Source organism: Mus caroli, unplaced genomic scaffold (assembly GCF_978045245.1).
Source record: "Mus caroli unplaced genomic scaffold, Mus_caroli_1 scaffold_3, whole genome shotgun sequence".
Taxonomy (NCBI): domain Eukaryota; kingdom Metazoa; phylum Chordata; class Mammalia; order Rodentia; family Muridae; genus Mus; species Mus caroli.
This window is the reverse complement of record NW_028227258.1, coordinates 2,904,168-2,925,241: the sequence shown is the minus strand read 5'-3', so window position 1 is coordinate 2,925,241 and position 21,074 is coordinate 2,904,168. Positions and strand designations below refer to the sequence as shown.

The following is a 21,074-nucleotide window of genomic DNA, read 5'->3' as shown; positions in this document are numbered from 1 at the left end:
GAAACAAGAAAAACTATTCAAAGAATCAACCAATCAAGGAGCTGGTTCTTTGAGAAAATCAACAAGATAGATAAACCCTTAGCCAGACTCACTAGAGGGCACAGGGAAAGCATCCTAATTAACAAAATCAGAAATGAAAAAGGAGACATAACAACAGATCCTGAAGACATCCAAAACACCATCAGATCCTTCTACCAAAGGCTATACTCAACAAAACTGGAGAACCTGGATGAAATGGACAAGTTCCTAGACAGATACCAGGTACCAAAGTTGAATCAAGATCAGGTTAATGATCTAAACAGCCCTATATCCCCCAAAGAAATAGAAGCAGTCATTAATAGTCTCCCAACTAAAAAAAGCCCAGGACCAGATGGGTTTAGTGCAGAGTTCTATCAGACCTTCAAAGAAGATCTAATCCCAGTTCTTCACAAACTATTCCACAAAATAGAAACAGAAGGTACTCTACCCAACTCATTCTATGAAGCCACAATTACTCTGATACCTAAACCACAAAAAGACCCAACAAAGATAGAAAACTTCAGACCAATATCCCTTATGAATATTGATGCAAAAATCCTCAATAAAGTTCTTGCTAACCGAATCCAAGAACACATCAAAACAATCATCCATCCTGACCAAGTAGGTTTCATCCCAGGGATGCAGGGATGGTTCAATATACGGAAATCCATCAACGTAATCCAGTATATAAACAAACTCAAAGATAAAAACCACATGGTCATCTCCTTAGATGCGGAAAAAGCATTTGACAAGATCCAACACCCATTCATGATAAAAGTCTTGGAAAGATCAGGAATTCAAGGCCCATACCTAAACATGATAAAAGCAATCTACAGCAAACCAGTAGCCAACATCAAAGTAAATGGTGAGAAGCTTGAAGCAATCCCTCTAAAATCAGGGACTAGACAAGGCTGTCCACTTTCTCCATACCTATTCAACATTGTACTTGAAGTCCTAGCCAGAGCAATTCGACAACAAAAAGAGATCAAAGGGATACAAATTGGAAAAGAGGAAGTCAAAATATCACTTTTTGCAGATGATATGATAGTATATATAAGTGACCCTAAAAATTCCACCAGAGAACTCCTAAGCCTGATAAACAGCTTCGGTGAAGTAGCTGGATATAAAATTAACTCAAACAAATCAATGGCCTTTCTCTACACAAAGAATAAACAGGCTGAGAAAGAAATTAGGGAAACAACACCCTTCTCAATAGTCACAAATAATATAAAATATCTTGGCGTGACTCTAACTAAGGAAGTGAAAGATCTGTATAATAAAAACTTCAAGTCTCTGAAGAAAGAAATTATAGAAGATCTCAGAAGATGGAAAGATCTCCCATGCTCATGGATTGGCAGGATCAACATTGTAAAAATGGCTATCTTGCCAAAAGCAATCTACAGATTCAATGCAATCCCCATCAAAATTCCAAATCAATTCTTCAATGAATTAGAAAGTGCAATCTGCAAATTCATCTGGAATAACAAAAAACCTAGGATAGCAAAAACTCTTCTCAAGGATAAAAGAACCTCTGGTGGAATCACCATGCCGGACCTAAAGCTCTACTACAGAGCAATTGTGATAAAAACTGCATGGTACTGGTATAGTGACAGACAAATAGACCAATGGAATAGAATTGAAGACCCAGAAATGAACCCACACACCTATGGTCACTTGATCTTCGACAAGGGAGCTAAAAACATCCAGTGGAAGAAAGACAGCATTTTCAACAAATGGTGCTGGCACAACTGGTTGTTAACATGTAGAAGAATGCGAATAGATCCATTCCTATCTCCTTGTACTAAGGTCAAGTCTAAGTGGATCAAGGAACTTCACATAAAACCAGAGACACTGAAACTTATAGAGGAGAAAGTGGGGAAAAGCCTTGAAGATATGGGCACAGGGGAAAAATTCCTGAATAGAACAGTAATGGCTTGTGCTGTAAGATCGAGAATTGACAAGTGGGACCTCATGAAACTACAAAGCTTCTGCAAGGCTAAAGACACCATCAATAAGACAAAAAAACCACCAACAGATTGGGAAAGGATCTTCACCTATCCTAAATCAGATAAGGGACTAATATCCAATATATATAAAGAACTCAAGAAGGTGGACTCCAGAAAGTCAAATAACCCCATTAAAAAATGGGGCTCAGAACTGAACAAAGAATTCTCACCTGAGGAATACCGAATGGCAGAGAAGCACCTGAAAAAATGTTCAACATCCTTAATCATCAGGGAAATGCAAATCAAAACAACCCTGAGATTCCACCTCACACCAGTCAGAATGGCTAAGATCAAAAATTCAGGTGACAGCAGATGCTGGCGAGGATGTGGAGAAAGAGGAACACTCCTCCATTGTTGGTGGGATTGCAAGCTTGTACAACCACTCTGGAAATCAGTCTGGCGGTTCCTCAGAAAATTGGACATAGTACTACCGGAGGATCCAGCAATACCTCTCCTGGGCATATATCCAGAAGATGTCCCAACCGGTAAAAAGGACACATGCTCCACTATGTTCATAGCAGCCCTATTTATAATAGCCAGAAGCTGGAAAGAACCCAGATGTCCCTCAACAGAGGAATGGATACAGAAATTATGGTACATTTACACAATGGAGTACTACTCAGCTATTAAAAAGAATGAATTTATGAAATTCCTAGCCAAATGGATGGACCTGGAGGGCATCATCCTGAGTGAAGTAACACAATCACAAAAGAACTCACACAATATGTATTCATTGATAAGTGGATATTAGCCCAAAACTTAGGATACCCAAGATATAAGATACAATTTGCTAAACGCATGAAACTCAAGAAGAATGAAGACCAAAGTGTGGACACTGTGCACCTTCTTAGAATTGGGAACAAAACACCCAGGGAAGGAGCTACAGAGACAAAGTTCGTAGCTGTGATGAAAGGATGGACCATTTAGAGACTGCTGTATCCAGGGATCCGTCCCATAATCAGCTTCTAAACGCTGACACCATTGCATACACTAGCAAGATCTTGCTGAAAGGACCCAAATATAGCTGTCTCTTGTGAGACGATGCCGGGGCCTAGCAAACACAGGAGTGGATGTTCACAGTCAGCTATTGGATGTATCACAGGGCTCCCAATGGAGAAGCTAGAGAAAGTACCCAAGGAGCTAAAGGGACCTGCAACCCTATTGTTGGAACAACATGATGTACTAACCGGAACCCTGGAGCTCTTGTCTCTAGCTGCATATGTATCGAAAGATGGCCTAGTCGGCCATCAATGGAAAGAGAGGCCCATTGGACTTGCAAACTTTATATGCCCCAATATAGGGGAATGCCAGGGCCAAAAGAATGGGAATGGGTGGGTAGGGAAGTGGGGGGCGCTATGGGGGACTTTTGGGATAGTATTGGAAATGTAATTGAGGAAATTATGTAATAAAAATATTAAAAAAAAAAAAAAAAAAAGAAAGTCAATGAGGACGAATGACATATATACATTGTCACAAAGAAAGGGCCCTGCGTCAAACAACCAAGAGAGAATATATGAAAATGTACATATTACATGAAAAAGCATTCAACTAGTCACAAATCCAGTGCAAACAGCCCAAGATGTCTCTGTGTGAAGCATGTTACCTCCTAGCTGGGATATGTATGCTGGACATCTCTTTAGTACTGAATGTCCTGCTAAGGATGCTGACAGAAGGCTCAGATGGCAGCAGGTTATACCAACTCAATTTTTGTGAAACAAAGCCAACAAGAGGAAGTAAATCACGTTTAGAGAATCTTAATCCAGAGATGCACATAAACATGACTGAAGACCAATGCATGGCTGAAGGAGAGACATACATAAACATGACTCATCATCTGAAGGCCAATGTACAGCTGAAGGAGGGGTGCACATGAGCAACTGAGATTCTGGGTCACAAACAACCAGGCCACAGAGATGGATTAGATTAATTTAAATGGATGTAGGTTTAAAAAATAATTAATTTTGGGCCTAAGGGATGGAAAAAGATGTGTGCCTCAGTCTAATGACCTGAGTTCAATCTTGCATGTAGGAAGAAGAGAACTGACTTCCACAATTGCCCTCTCATCTCCACATGGCTTAGTGATTTAGTGATGTACCACCTCCACACACTCCACACACTCCACACACACACTCACACACACACACTCCTTGTTTCCTGTGCTTTCTTGGTTCACATTTAGAAGAATAAATTGTGCCTTTATTTCTGTAGTCCAGATCATAAATACAGAAACAATGACATAACAAGCCAAGATTCTTCTTAAAATCTATAGTGATTTATCTAATCAAAAAATCATTAATGGATCAAGTGAATCTTTAGGAAATTACTTGTGGGGGTTTAAATTAGGTACATAGATAGGATGGGTACATGCACTGTAAAATCCCCAGAGAATGAATAATAATATTCTAAAATAAGTAAAAACCAAAAATCAAAAAAGAATAAAATTCTAACAGAGAAGAACACACATACAGAATGCTAAATTGTCTTATTTTTAATTTCTACCTTCTTGTGGCACCAGGAAAGCACTTAGAACACTGAGTTTACCATGAGCCACACACACACTCTGAATGCCTGAGACTCCTCCCACCTATGGCCTCTATCACTGAGATTGTGCATGAGCTGGCTATGAAACTTAATTTCTAAAGACCAGCATCAAGCAGGGGTGGGAAGGGATTCGGGGAAGCATCTCTTGACTAACTTCCTGTCCCTCTGCTGACTGCTCTCTCCTTGAAATGTCTTCAGGGAGAGGATCATCTTTTAAACTACCTGTATTTTCTGTAGGTCCAGAATGATTCTTTCCACAGTACTTGGTAGAAACTGGAGGCCTCGAAAGCTGATCGTGCAGTGATCTTGAATATTTAGCAAGGCTCACGTGTTTTCACCTCCACAAGCCACAATGCAGAAGGATGTCACCTGTGTTTCTGATGCATCCTGGGAAAAAGCGCAGCCAGAGAACGTTTTTTGTATTAGTACCACTTCCAGATGTTTCTTCTCTGTAGCGCATACTGGGAGCTGATCGCTATCTCTGAAGTTCACAGTGCCCGCACCACCATCACTGAAATCTAGCTGGGAAATGTCCAGTCAAATGGCTAGGACACTAGGTCATTTCCCATTTGCTCAAACACTAAAGCTTAGTTAGTATACACTCAATGTGCTGCTGAGTACCTGAGGAGCAGACAGACATAGGCTCAGATGAGTCGGGAAAGGGGCCACTGCAGAGGACGAGAGTGCATGATTTTTACATGATGGCAGCGTTTTTATTACATATGCATACCTATGACCAACATTGAGACATTTAATACATTTGACTTTGTAAAAGAAATTATCCATAGTTGAATGAATCTCTGTATAATACTATCTAATATCTTCCATATCAAACATTGGCATTTTATGCCTATATGTAAGTACATATATTATATACAAATATCTCACACTTTAGCAGACTTATGCCTAAATCTAATCACTCTGAATATTTAATATTGCATATATGTGTTTTATATATGTGTGCTTGTTTGTATATGTGCATATGTTTGTGTGTATTCTTTTGTACATCTCTCTCTGTCTCTCTGTCTCTGTCTCTGTCTCTGACTCTCTGTCTCTGTCTCTGTCTCTCTCTCTCTCTGTGTGTGTGTGTGTGTGTGTGTGTGTGTGTGTGTGTGTGTGTGTGTGTGTGTGTGAGATGGCCAGTGGTTGATGTCATGTGCCCTTCTCCTTCCCTCTCCATCTTATATGTGACTCAGAGCCTCTCAGAGAAACTGCAGTTCACAATTCAGCTGCATTGCTTCATTGGCCAGTAAACCCAGGAGAGCCCCTTCTCTCCTCCTCAGCACTGCTGTTAGAGAGGAGCATCCTCACTGTGCCTGACATTCCAAATGGGTGTGGAGGCTCAAACGCTAGTCCTACTTGTGCTGAAAGCTCTTTAGAGGTTGAGAAAGCTTCTTCAAGACCCCCCACATGATATTTTAAAGGTTATAATTTTATTATGTAGCAACTCTCTTGTTCATCAGATAAGCACAAACAAGTCTCTATCCTTCTAGAATGTTAAGTTCCATTTCAGTTAAACTAAAATGAATACTCTGTTTAGAACTATTGTTGTTTTTGTTTTCCTAAGAAGAGCTAAGTAAAGAACTTGATGGTAATGTATTTAAAATGCTAATTAAATGGTATCATTTATATGCATTCACATGGTATGTACTCAGCAAACGTTCTCTTACTCAGTCATGTGAACCAATGCCTTATGTTTACAATGAATCAGCTTGATTTTCTTGTGTTGGAGCTTTGGCTCTATAAATAATATTCAAAGGTAATGTAAAAAATGGGTAACTACTTATAAAATTGTAGTGTTTAGCTATTGGACTTTAAAGTAATATTGAATAACACAAACCAAATGGAATAATTCAAATGACCCTTCAGGAAAGGTCAGTTTTTTCATCTGTCAAAGTGACTAATTCCCTATTACTTAGATTTGGCTGTTGTCATCAAAGTATTGCAAGTTTTAAAAGTCAAGCATAGACTGCCACATGCTAGCTGCATACGTTATTAAAGTGATGACACCATGGTAAGATTGAAAATATCATTGTCTAAGTTGTGAAGTCATTGGCAGAGTGATGACATCATTTTCAAAGTGGTGATATCATTACCAGAGCGATGACATCACTTCCAGAATGATGATGCTTGAGGACACTTCTGAAGTTGGACCCCAGTTTCACACATGTGCTTTATACCAGTCAGTTAGAACAGAAACACTGATGCTAGGTTCCTTTCTGACCTCTCAGCCTGTACTGGTTCATTTATTCCAATTGTGTCCATAGAATACCCACCCAGTTTCTGCCTCTCTATCTCAGTGAAGTCTCTGAGGCACCGCTGTCTTTCCAAGCCTAATGCATCAGGAAGCTCCCAGTGTGTTTCCCCATCACCCTTATAAAGCCACCATGTGCATCTTGCATGGCAGGCAGGTGAACAGTGGTGTGATCTGCTGCTTCGGGGAGCTCTTCCTATCACCAGCACAGTCTTTACTAAACCACCTCTGCTCCCCAGAACCCGGATTCCAAACATGCCCAGTCCCATTGTTCTCAGTATGAAATGGAAGCAGCATGGACCTCTGTGACATCACATCAACCCTCCTTTTCATCCCCACACTGTTCCATGAAGTGCAGAAGTCAGCAGGCAGGCCCAATGGGTCTGCTATTAACCATCTTCAAAGCAGAGCCAACATCATGGCCATGATGCTACTTATTCCCAGTACAAATATAGTTGGTATTGAAACTTTATTATTAAATATTATACTCACATTGAAGCACTTACTATCAATATAAATCTAACCAAAGGACCAAAAGCTTATCAGAGGTCTGAGTTTCTACAGAGCTCTCCAGGAGACAAGATCACAAAACTGAAGAATGGCTATCAGCAAACCTCTCTGTTAGCATGTCATGGAGATGCAATACTCAAGAATGTTTCAACAAATCTTATAGATACTGAGTCTCACCACAATGTTTTTGTCTTTTCAGTCCCGCCGAAAATATACGACATCTCAAATGACATGACCATCAATGAAGGAACCAATGTCACCCTTACTTGTTTGGCCACTGGGAAGCCAGAGCCTGCCATTTCCTGGAGGCATATCTCCCCATCAGGTGAGTGTTTACCCTACATCATTGCTGGGTAAGAAACTGAGTGAACCCCTTCAATTTCCTCCTCTTTCATGAGGATATGCCTAAAGACAGCATGGCTCAAGAAAACTGAAGGAATGAACAACCCAAGCCATCAGTAAGAAGGTCTCTTGATTCCTACACAAGATTATTTTCGTTTTAATATTTTGGGCAATCACAAATCAATAAAAAAAAAGGCTCAGGTAGAATTATTAATAAAGGTAATAAACTGTTCATTTAAATGTGTGAGGGACTTATTCAACCACATTCATATGTTGAGAGCCAGCATGCACTGCTGAGGTAATCAGGAGAGAATAGAATTTTACAAATTGTATATTGCTAAGTGTGATTTAAAGCTGCTGTGCAGACTCAAAGACTTGGGTGTTAGAATTAAACTTCCCTGACAAGGTATCTGATCACATAACTGCTGACCTGAGATCTGTGGTATGTTCCTAGGTACTCATGGCTTCTATTATGTTGTATGCATCTTCCAGAAGACTTGAAGTCCATTTTAGCAAATTAGTGACAATCATCATGCAAACAGGCCAGTGTCTGCATTCATAATACCAAAGCTTATGTTAAGTTTATGATTCTGGACTGACAGTAGGAACTCTGGGCATGCAGACTCCTGGCCTGACCTTAGATTTCATGAAAGACCCTGTGTCAAGGGAGTAAGACAGTGCTTGAGCAGGACTCAAAGTCCACCTTTGGGGTTAGTGTGCACTGTGGTGTATGCACCTGCATAGGCACCTGTGATCTGGACTCAGGGTGCACACTGGTGCACACACACTTGTGCTCTGGGCTTAGGGTGCACAGGGATGCATGTACCTGCTCGGGCACCTGTGCATACAGCCCCACCCCCGAAAATACATTAAAATAAAGAAATACAAGTTCTCACTCTGTACCTTTAAGCATTTCTTTAAAGTGAAGGCATTATTTCACTGTGCAGGATCCTACCACTTTTTCAGATTAATACAATTTTATTTAAGTTGTTTTTCATTTACTTTTGGGAGAAAAACTCCAACAAAGCTGGTTCGAACAATAAAACTGCTGTTAATAAAATCAGAAAGGAACATTCTATGTAGGTGTAGAAAGAGCACACTTGTAGCATCTTCCTCATCTGCTAATGCTTTATTTAATATCGCTCTTCCTTAAGTGTCTTCCAGTTGCCTCATTTGTGCAGTGGGTCTAATGAGACTCACCCACACTGTATGCTAAGTATTGCTATTAATGGGAGAAAAATATCAATATACCAGCATTACACACTTATGCAGTTTGCATTATGTTCCTGTAGAACAGTTCTAAAGTTTAGTGTATTGTTGACTGCCAACACCTCACTCTCTAGAGCCTTAACAAAAATCACAGAACTGTTACGTGAATGTCAAACTCATGGCAGGCTCTCTACAGACTAGAAGTGACACAGACTGAGATCAGGCATTGGATATACAGGTTGCTATGCTGAAATACTTATTTTGGGGTTCATCCAGTCCTTGAGTGACTCTCTGCTATCTTCAAGTGTTTCCTACTTTCCAAAATTGGGTAACTGTGTTCTCTAGTTATATTTTTATATTGGTAGAGTCATGGGTGTGTATCAGGTATGTGATAGCTCAAATCATATACACTCTCAAGCAGTTAGAACTAGCTAACTAACAAATCACTGCCACTGTTTTCATCACGAGAACCCCAGCATCCATTCTCTCTGCATTTTCTAAGAGCAAGATGGAACAATGCCAGTATGCTGTGCACTGTGCAGTAGATGTCTTGTATTCACTCCTTCTATCTCAGGGTAGCCAGAATTATTTTTCTAGCTAAGCATCCTAAGGGTGATAGAACCTGAATGAGATAATAGACGCAAATGTGCCTTGAGAATTATAAGGTGATATTCAAATGTACGAATGATTCTTAATCATCTCTCCAAGGATTAAATCTGATGGCACTGTGACTTTTGTAAGAATGAAGCACATAATTTCTATCTACATATAATTTTAGATTAATATTTCAGACTTAACACTCCCATTTCACTGTACTTGCTTGCCTGCACATTTGCCTTTTTTTATATGCTGAGATATATTTTAGTTTAATTAAATAACAAGAATGCCAGTTACTGAAGTTATTAGAATAAAGATAACAGATAGCATCACAAGCTGAAGGAAGACAGATTGAGTTTATAAATTAAACTGCTGCACAGATTCATTTTTCCGTCCTGCTGTAACAAGAAAATGAGTAAAATTAGCATAAACATTAATAATTATCTATGAATAGCTGGACTCTGGGAATATTTTCATAATTTTCAAATTATAATGTGTTAAGGCTCTACATTCAAATACTGCTTCATAAACCATGTCTGATAATTCTGTTAACTTATATATTTATACTTGAAAGCAAAATTGTGAATTTCACTTACCAGTTTCCTTTTTTACCTGAGAAACATCAGTGTCATGTGTTATCTGATGCTCCCCTTTGCTGTATAATAGAAGAATATATATCTGAAAATAGTTGTCATTACCTGAAGAGATTTAGTGCTCTCAATAGAAGCTGTGCCTAGGTTCTGTTAACATGTAATTGTATTTGCTTTCTTGACTAGTTTTTTGTGCCTTGTCTATGATCACTTGAGTAGCTCCAAGCAAGTCACAAAATGGTAGATTACCCTAGATCTTCCTTAATTTACAGACATGTAAATCCCTGACATGGTCATATCCCAAGCATCACTGGAAGGAGAGGAAGTTCTTACTTCATGCTATCCCCATTTGCTGTGTGCTTCACAGAGATTGCAGATCAATGACTTCCTTAACTCTCTCAAACCATGGTTTCTTTCTCTGAAAGCTGCTTAGCCTATGTCCTAATTTTCTTTCGTTTACTGTGATAAGTGCCTTGACCAAAAGCAACTTGGAGAGGAAAGGGTTTGTTTGGATCACAATTCAAGCTGAGGGAAATCAGGTCATAAACTCAAGTCAGGAACTTGGAGGCAGGAACTGAAGCAGAGAACATGGAGAGCACTACTTGCTGGATTGCTCCCCATCTTAGCCTATTCTCTTATATACGCCAAGAGCACCTGCTCAGGGGTATACCACTGACAGGGGGTTGGTCCTTTCCATTAGCAGTCACCATTATTGACAATGCCCCATACACATGCCTACAGACCAATCTGAGGGGGCAATTGTCCTAAACTAGCATTTCTTTTTAATACATGAATTAACTTGTGACAAGTTAACAAAATGCTAATTTACAACCTCTGAGGGTGTTACATCATGTTCTACCTATCATAGGAAGAGCACACCATACATGCAGGTACACTTAATGAAGCCGGCATCATAGTTCAGCAGAATAGTGTCCCTGGACCTGTCCCATGCGAATGTACACCACATATCTTAAGCTTAGAGAAAGATCCACATTCATGCATAATTTCCATGAGCCTGTATCATTTCTGCAGCATAGCATACTAAAACCTCCCATACTGAACTCTCATGAAGTCAAGGCATGTGTATTATTCATAAAATAATCTAAGAATATTTCTTGGTTTTCTTATATCTTGATATTTCGCTGTGTGTTTATAAATAATTTACAAACTCTCAAGGGTCTTTATTTCAAGCCTTATGTGTTAGTGCATGCCTATATTTCCAGCAATTGGCAGGCTGAAGCAGGAGGATGTCGATGAGATCAAAGCTAGTCTGGTCTACATAGTGAGTTTCAAGGCTATTCAGCACCAAGAAATTTAACATTGAACCTTGCATCTATAGCTGAACCCAGGCTGTATTTTGCCCCTGGTACAGCACTGTATTCTGGAACAAATGTTTTCCTCAAACACAGAAGGAGTCAGGACCACATACTGTTTTTAGCTCCAGGTTGATGTTAGTACCCTACACTTTAGAGACAGATTCTTTGGGCTTTGTTGAGCTCTGACAATTTCAACAATGTTCCCTTTTTTTAAAATTGGAATGTTTGTACTTCAGAATTATATCCTGTTTCTTCCTGGCTATGGGATAGCTTCAGCCACCAGAAATTAATGATTGTGCCATTTTTCAAGGGTCCCTTTCAGAGGCACATGACATTCATCTTCTCCCTCACTGGAGGCTTTAATTTTAATTTCCTAATCAGACCGTGAATTGATTTCTATACGCTATGGTTTCTTACTTCCTTCCCTCGCCCTAGACTTCCAATACGCAGCAAGGAGAGAGTTTATAACAGAATAGGCCATTGCTCTCTTTTGTCAATCTTCCTTGACGCCATCATTGTGAATCCTTTTCATCCATATTCTCCTGTCCTGGTAGAACTGATACCTAATTTGTAGCCCCAGTAACCCTCATTCCTATACCTATTAGTCCCTAAAGTATGCTGTAAGCATGAAAGTTATGTTACCCAATTTCTTAAAATATTTTTGTTGCTGGACTAGTAACTTTTTGAAAAATGTTCATGTTTGTGTATAATTAATTACTGTTCAATCATTTAGATGTTCAAATTGTTTTTAACTTAGCCATTAAGAGGTGTGTCTGTCAGTCTATGACTTTATAAGACTTGGTCCCCTAATACTGAGCACATCGGTGTGACATGGCGTCACAAATAGCTTGGCTGTTGTCACATATGTCCTGGCCAAACTCTGGATCCAACCACTTACCTCCAACTGACAGGATACATATGGGGCACCATTGATCTGCTATGGTAAAGTAATCAGAGGATAGGTTGTCCAGATGACTTTCTCTGAAGTTCTAGTACAGCACGGGATTGTAAATTACTTTAAGACAATGGATAAAAATAGCCCTGGGTAAAGGAAGGACTTAAGTGAGATTGGAAGTCAAGGAGATTAAGAGAGAAAAAGGAGGGGGAGGCAACCCAAACCAAGAGGAAGGAGGAAAGAGAGAAGGAAGAATTGAAGGAGGAAGAAAGGAAGAACAGGATAAAGAGGGAGAGAGAGAGAGAGAGAGAGAGAGAGAGAGAGAGAGAGAGAGAGAGAGAGAGAGAAGAAGAAGAAGAAGAAGAAGAAGAAGAAGAAGAAGAAGAAGAAGAAGAAGAAGAAGAAGAAGAAGAAGAAGAAGAAGAAGAAGAAGAAGAAGGGGTGAAAGAGAGAGATGGGGTGGGATTAGGGAAGAAAAAAAAGAAAAAGAAACCAGAAAAGCATTTTATTCATTTTATAGAACAGCCCTAAAGAGGATCTAGGTGTGTGTGTGTGTGTGTGTGTGTGTGTGTGTGTGTGTGTGTGTAAATCATTTGTAGAATTACCAGAAAAACTGTTATGTGAAGTCAAAGAAAATATGAGAAAGCCATTACTAACCCTGTAGACACTTTGATGATGACTTATGCGGAACGTGACTACTTCTAGTCTTTGGCTAAGTCCTTAACTCCTGGAGAGTTTTCAAGGGGGAGGTTTCTGTATGTTTTCTAGTAATTCCGGCATCTTGCCATGCACATGCCACACAGAGCTTAAGATTGTGCACTGTGGTTTCTCTAACACTGGTCTTGGGAACCAGCATTTCCACTGAACACTAATGAGTTTCTTCATGCCTCAAATATAAACTGTTGATGATGCTTGTACCTGATTCACAGTAGTCGATGAAATAGTCCAGAGCACCAGAGAGAGGTCATGACCCAAGGAAACATTGGTAATGCTTGCACCTAATTCACACATGCCAATGAAATAGTTCAGAGCAGCAAAAAGATGTCATGACTGAAGGAAGCTAATGTACTACTGAAATGTGTCTGTGGTTTGGACCCCACAGAACTTCCCTTCAGCTCCGTAGAATTGAGAAGCCAATTGGTGACACTTGGGCATAATTCATATAGCTTCATCCAAATGAGACTGCAAACTCAAAAATTACTTTGAGTTCTGGGAGAAGGGTCAGTGAATGAAATGCTTGATGAACAAGCATAAGGATGCAGGTTGGAATCTCCTAAACTCACATAAAACCGTATGTAGTGGTGCAGAATTGTAATCCACGCAGCTGTAATCTTGATGCTGGGAAGGAGTGTGCTACCAGTGTGCTCAGTAGCCTGTTCAGCTGAATCATGACATCTAGGTTTGGTTGTAACCGCATATTACAGAATATTTGCACTTTTGTAATTTCTTTCATATAAAAATAGATCTATGAAAATTGTGTCTATTTTTCTCTCATTTTATTTTTCAATATGTCCATGGTATTTTGAATGAGTCTCTAGCAGACAGCATATAGTTGACCTAGTTGGGTGTCTATTGCTGTGATGAAATATCATGACCAAAGCATCTTGGGGAGGAAATTTTTATTTAGTTTATGCTTCCACATCACTGTTCGTCATTCAAGAAAAGTCAAGATAGGAACTCATACAGACTAGGCTCTCATAGCAGGGCCAAATGCACAGATATAGGGTGCTGGTGCTTACTGGCTTGCTCCCCATGCTTTCCTGTAGAATCCAGGACTACCAGCCCCTCCACAATGGGCTGGTTCCTCCCTGTTTAGTCACTAATTTAGGGAATATCATATAACTGTCATTTTCTCAATTGAGATTCTCTCCTTTCAATTAACTGTAGCGTGTGTCAAGTTGACATAAAGTAGCCATCACAATAGTTAAACCAGTATGAGTTATCTTTGAGACCACTCTGCCAGTTATTGAATTTTGATTGGTGAATTTAGACAACTCACATTTAGATAAATTATTGCCTTGTTACAGCTTATATTTGAGTTTGGTTGTTTTCAGTTTCTTAGCTCTTTTTTCCTCTCTGTTTTATTTTCTCTTCCTTTCTTAGATTTGTACCTAATGGCTATGTCTCTTGTATGTCTTTTTGGTACTACCTCTATAAACTGGTTTATAAATGTAAAACACATGCACTGTGGCCGGCCAGTCAATGGTAGATGCCACATTGCCCTTAGGTTGCCATACTTGAAATATGCTTCCTTCAGATATTTCCTCTACATCCATGAAAACCTGCTCTCTCATGAAACGATGCTAAACCTTCACTTTTACTCCATATTAAACTTTGGAAGCTCAAGAGAAGGGAAGCATTTTGTGTTTACTTAACATTTTAGTGATAACATTTTTCATCTTTCCCGATGTTTAATGTTCTTTATTGATAGGTCCAAATGGAAGATTGCTTACAGCCATTTCTTTCTGAAGGGTCAGTTGGGGACGAATTCATTTACTCTTATTTGTCTGAGAATATTTTGATGTTGCTCTTCATTCCTCAGTGTAGTTTCAGTTAGGAAAGAACACTGTGTTTCATGAACAAAGTCCAATCATTATTTACTGTTCAGAGAGACCTGAAGAAGAACCTTAGGGAAATGTCTGGGAATCCTTTGTAGTGATATGCAGGACTTTTAAAAATTGAACAGCTATGTTATCATTAGTGTTTTCTATCAATGTAGATATTGGCTTGAAAACAGGGCAAGTTAAATTTTAAAATGAAGAAAAAAAGCTATCAGGTGAAACTATGGTGAGTTTTGTAAGCTGGGAGGCTGAAGGACTCTTGAGAGCAGTTTCTGGATAAAGCATTATTGAAGTCCAGTGTGTGTGAGGTGGTGGATCTCTTATCCCTTCCTCTTGTTAAGATATAGCTTCTTCCCTTCCTGATGGCTGTGACTGCTTTGTGTCTGCTGAGGTGGAGTAGAACACTGGGGAATCCTGAGCACTTTACTTCCTGAGACTTTAAGAAAAGATTGTTGTGCTGAGAGATGGGTGGCTCAGCAATGAGGAACTGTTCTGTCCTGGAGAAGGTTCTGAGTTTTGTTCCCAAAAATAAGTCAGGCAGATCACAAGTACCAGGTGATCCAGCACCTCTGGCCTCTGTGGATACTGCAGCCAACACCCTCACAAAGAAATACAAATCTACCCAAAAGTAAAAAAATAAATTAATTTAATCTTTAAAAAGAACAAAAAAAGAAAAGGTTTGTTGACTCCAACCCCAGAGGACACTTGCACACTAAATATCATTTCCAGTTTATCCCACATCAGCTTCCAAATGTGTACAATATAAAACCCAAACCAGAAAGTGTTAATTAGTAGCCATCAGGAAAAAAGGAAGACTCTTAGAAAATGAAAGTTATCTCTTAAAAAAAACAGAGACACTGTGGAAACCTATCATTTAAAATAATTGTGAAATTATTTCCAGTCCCCACAGCTACAAGCTAGAAGTGTTAGTTCCCACTAGTGTTTCTTGAGTCCTGCACATGCACCATGCACAGCCGTTCTGCTCTTTATGGAGATCGGTGCTTCTGGAAAGCTGCAGCCTGTCGTCCAAACACCATTTCAGGTTTGCAATCCTGATGCTGCACTTTGCTCTTTGATGTTTGAAAAGGAAAAAAAAAATCAGTAAAGCTAACAATTTATGCTGACGATAATTCAACAACACTAGATCTTCAGATTGCAGGCTGTGGCTCCAGCTCCATTGTGGAGTAGCCCTGGATGTGCAGCTTCTGTGGATTTCCATAATGGCTTTGCATAATGGATAATTATATAAAGAATGAATCTGCATAATGATGCCAAGTTAAACTTTTACCATAAGATTGCACACCAATAATTCATAGATGCAGTTAGAATTACCTCTTTGTTCTGAGACTTTCTTTATACTTTTAACTTCCTCTGTGTGCAAAGTCTCTACTACCTCACTCTGGCTATTTGTAGTTGTTTGTGTTCAGAACTGTTAATATCTGCTATTTGAATATAGAAAGCAGGAAAATTTTAGCATTTTAACACATATATAAGACCAAACAATAGGCCTGATGATACAATGAACTGATATAAAAATAATCCCCCATTCTCAGAGAAAAGTGCTTATCAACATGAAATAAGAGAACAAACCAATCGAGCATCTTACAAAGATTCGTTTCTGTTCTTTCATTTTCTCTCCTTTTTTTTCTTTTCTTCTCTTCTTGTGGAACTTGATTTTCTGAACATCTGATAGAGGTAGGGTAATAAAAAGTAAGAGACATCAGACGCAATGTCTCTCCTTTATGTCCTGGGTTGAAAAACAAGATTATGGAAAATTTGCAATAGAGAATTAAGTATTTTCTAGTCTTCTCACCAATAGTCTAATGTTGTGTTACATGCATTAGTAACTGTGTGTACAGGCCATAGGTAGGTACTTGTCTAAATGAGAATTAACTTGGTTAAATTTTACTATTTTTGCCAACCTGATACAGCCTAGACTCATTTGGTGACAGAGTCTCAATAAATGAGTGTCTATATTGGGTTGGCCGATGGGTGGTTGTGTTACTTGGTGTAGGAAGATCAAGCCTACTGTGGGCAACACCATTCCCTAGGGAGGGAGTCCTGAAAGGTATAAAACTGGAGAGGTCAAAAAAATAAAGCCGAACACAAGCAAGCAACCTTGCATGCATTTATTTCACTCTGCTATCGACTGAAGATGGGATATGACCAGCTGTCTGAAGTCTCAGCCTTGATTTTCCCACCATGATGGATTGCAACCTGGAATTGTAAGCTGCAATTAATCCCCTCATTCTCTAAGTTGCTCCTTGTTGGTATCTTTTTACCACTGCAACATTGATAAAATAGAGACACCTAAGAATCTCTGATATTAACTTTTATTGTTAACACTTCTCTTATATTTCATTTTCCCTTAGAGCTGCTTGAAGAGCAATAAAGACAATGATCTCTTGTGCTCTTCTGTGATAAAGTAGATCAGTGCGAAGTGGCAGTTTCATTTAGAAGCTAGTGAGGTAGTAGCCAGGATTTTTGTCTTTCTAAGTAGAAATTGGAATATTTACTGGACAAGGCCCAGAGTCATTTCCTGAAATCAAAGTTTAAATTAATCATTCAGAGTCCAACAGCCTGCAAACAATGAGAAAGAAAGACCAGAAATGATGGGCTGGAAGAGTGGCACTGAGGTTGGTTTGTTTGGGCTTTGGTTTTGTTTTAATTTTTATTGACAATATTTTACCATCTATATTCTGTATTGTAGAAGAGTGGGGGAAAGTCTATAAATTAATCCCAGAGCATCCTAGACACAGCCAGTATGGACAAAATGGTACAGACACCACAAGCAGAAGTCGATGCAAGGGCATAGCACAAATCTGTGCATCACCATCTGTAAACTATAGGACACTAGTTCAGTATGCAGCAGAATTTCAGCTTGTTAAAACATCCAGGGATATTACAGAGAGCATTATCTGCCATAAAAACAGCTTTCCCCACCTTCTTTGCAATTGTTACAAAGTGATTTTTTTTCTCAAAAGGATCAAAATTAGTGAAACATCTCCCAACAAGATGAAATGTTCTGTGAAGTAGGGAAGAGACTAATTTGACCAGGCCAGCCAAGGAAGTTGAAGCACAGCACTGACTGCACAGAACTTTTTAAATGTAAATCCTGCTTGAGATATGATGACTTAAAATTCTAGATTTCTTATACCTGATGTGTATGTGTGTGTAGATATATGGATGTATGTGTAAAAATATGTAAGTGTGGGTTAGGTATGTAGAGATGAGTGTAAGGGTGAGTATAGAGAATAGGGCAGATGGAGATGGTTTAGGTTATTGTGTGGGTACGTGTGTGAGTTGAATGGGGATGGTAAGGGGTAGCCGTGTGTGTGTGTGTGTGTGTGTGTGTGTGTAACTGAAGCTGTGTTTCATCACAAGCCTCAGGAGTTTGTAGAGCAGACTCCTTCATAAATTTACCAATCAGTAACAAGTCACATTAAAGTCTTGAAAACTGGTCTTGGTGATGCACAGGACCATAGGATCTTTCAAAAAGATTCTCTTTTCTAGAGTTTCTACCCTTGCTCTCATCTTTAAGCATTTCTTCCTGCAGCAAGCTTGAGTGCTGTCTGGTGTCAGGGCTTATCTCTGGACTGGATTGAAGCTTTGAAGATGGATCCTTCCCAGACAGCACCATAGCATTGTCATCTGGATGATGTATTACTGCAATGCATCGCCAGAGCTCTCAGATGAGAAGTTGTCTGGGAGGATTGGCCTAAGAAGAAAATTCAATTCAATCCCAAGGCAAAAAAAAAAAAAAAAAGAAAATACTGGGGAAGGAAAATCCATCCGGCCACAGCCTCTGCGAGGAAGCATCTCATAGAATCCTTTTCTGTTTTTCCTTCCTGGCATGTTAAGGGATAATTATGGATTTTAATCACTCAGCTGAAAAGTAAAATATTTTTTCAGACCTCTTCTTATAACTAAATGAAGGCCTGATACATATTTGGGGCACTGTTTTGATTTAGAGATGTACAAGCAATTTTACCTATTTAACACATAAACCTATATTCAGCAGTTGCCCAGCAGATTACTGTATTAAAATATGATAGGCTGAACAATCTGAAAATTTTTAGAGTAAATGGCAAAATAATCAGACATAAGTAAAGAGAGACTGGGGATGACTAATGTGGTCTGCCAGCCACGACCCAATCACCTCCTTCCAGACAATTCCTGATCATCCTGAACTGTCAGGAATGATCGGTAACTCCTGTTGCTTGTGAAAATTTTTTTTTCAGATGCCTCTGATATATTAAAAAGCAGAGAGAGTTAATTTCAGCCTAATACAAATATAGTGTAATGATTTCCATTTCAGGTTTTGTGACAAAGACAGCTCAAGTTTAAAGAATCAAATCAGCATACAGGAATTATAAACACTTAAGCAACATATACTTTCCCCAGTAGCCTCTTACTGGACACGTGCCTCACACAACAGGGGGTAGGAGCACGATGCTAAGAATAAAAACCACCTTATGTTTTCAAAGAATTTACAATGTTTTATATGCAGACAATATAAAAGAGATGCCTACAACTTGACTAAAGACCCTAAACAGGGCAACTCTGAGGGATCATATTTTAACTGAGCTTCATAATTTGGGGTGGGTAGCTGCGGTATGAAACATTCTATGTATGGTGTTGGGTGACAGTCACATTTGTAATTATTTGAAGCAGGAAAAATATTTGAGTGTTCTAAGCTTGTTGCTTTATGAGTCTTTCCGGGAAGGTGTGAACATGTGTTCACACTAGATAAGGCACTGATTACAGACAACAGAAAACTGTCTACCCACGTCTTGCTTATTGTGCCACTGAGTTTATTAGGGCCTCGGGTCCCCTGGAACTGGAGTAACTGAAGATTTTAAAGCCACACTATGAGTTGTGGGAACTGAACCAGATCCTCACTAAGATTTCTTGTTCAGAGAAGCATATTTCCAGGCCCCTGCTCTGTTCTCAACAAAGTGAATGCTTTGCTCCCAACTCATGTCCCTGGGGTATCACTGGGTCTCACCTGCCAGTGTCCTGCTCAGATGACTCTCCACCCATCTGTGATGGGAGGTGCAGTCTTCCGAAGACAAGACATTTTACTTTCATATACACCCCTTGATGCAGCCATCACTTCTTCTGAACATTCCAAAATGCTAACTTGAAAAAAAGGAAGAGGGGTGGGGGTGGGTGGGTGGGGGACTGGGGGGGAGTGTATTGGGGACTTTTTGGATAGCATTGGAAATGTAATTGAGGAAATTACCTAATTAAAAAAAAAAGAAGAAAAAAAAAAGAAAAAAAGGAAGAAAGCTGACCGCCATAGTTAGAGACCCAGGGGAAATGTCTCCAGCCATCCTCACATCCTCCATTCCACCTTTAAAGTCATGTTGAAAGTCTGGAAGTTTTCTTCCATGAACTATGTCAGGTCTATAGAGATGTGACAACTGTAACTGTAAAGGTGACATGAAACTCTGACATGCATAGTTTAGTAACAGAATCCTATCTCAACCCTCACTGGGCTTCAATTTATAAATTGTGTTCTCTGCGATTCCTTCTTACAGATGGAGGTAATCAGATGTGAGGGGTTGAATAGAGTGTGATTTCTACAAACCCACAAAATTGAAGGACACATGTTGAGCTTGTTAAGGCCCTGACATAATCATCTTTAATCACGGTGTCTAGACTAAACATAAAGCAGGATTATGATGCAATTCAGATTGTCCTTCAACGTCAGCTTTCTTGAAGATGGGTTTTCACACTCATTATTGGAACATATTTATTTTATTTATACACCCAAGCAGTCACAGATCTGAAATGCACCACAAAAAGGTGATACTGAAGTTATAGCTCTGACAAATTCTAGAAACAAAGGGGGAAATAAGGTTCCTAAAGAGAGGCAGGTGTTAGTGTCCCAGAGCAGAGGCTAGTCTAGAGGTTAAAGAGTCCTGGAGATGTGGCCGAAGGGGAGGGCAAGACTCTTTCACTGTGATAAAGGCTACCCTCAGCCGGTCATGGTGGCACACACCTTTAATCCCAGCACTGGGGAGGCAGAGGCAGGCAGATTTCTGAGTTCGAGGCCAGCCTGGTCTAACAACCCTCGGGAAAAAAACAAAAAACAAAAACAAAACAAAAGCAAAAACAAAAAAAGACTACCCTCGTCCTTTCATACCTAGCATGCAGACCTGAGCAAATACTTGCAGTACTTGCAGAGATTTAACCACAAACACTCACCACTGTGCCCACCACTGTGCCC

The 21,074-nt window shown here is 39.5% G+C and overlaps 1 protein-coding gene across 1 annotated transcript in view; it reads left to right on the top strand.

The window, feature by feature from the left end:
* Positions 1-21,074, top strand: part of Negr1 (neuronal growth regulator 1) — a 750,157-nt gene that overhangs the window by 437,939 nt on the left and 291,144 nt on the right. The window contains exon 3 of the mRNA XM_021157844.3: positions 7,529-7,654. Coding sequence (XP_021013503.1) covers positions 7,529-7,654 — 126 coding nt within the window. The remainder of the gene's footprint in view (positions 1-7,528; positions 7,655-21,074) is intronic.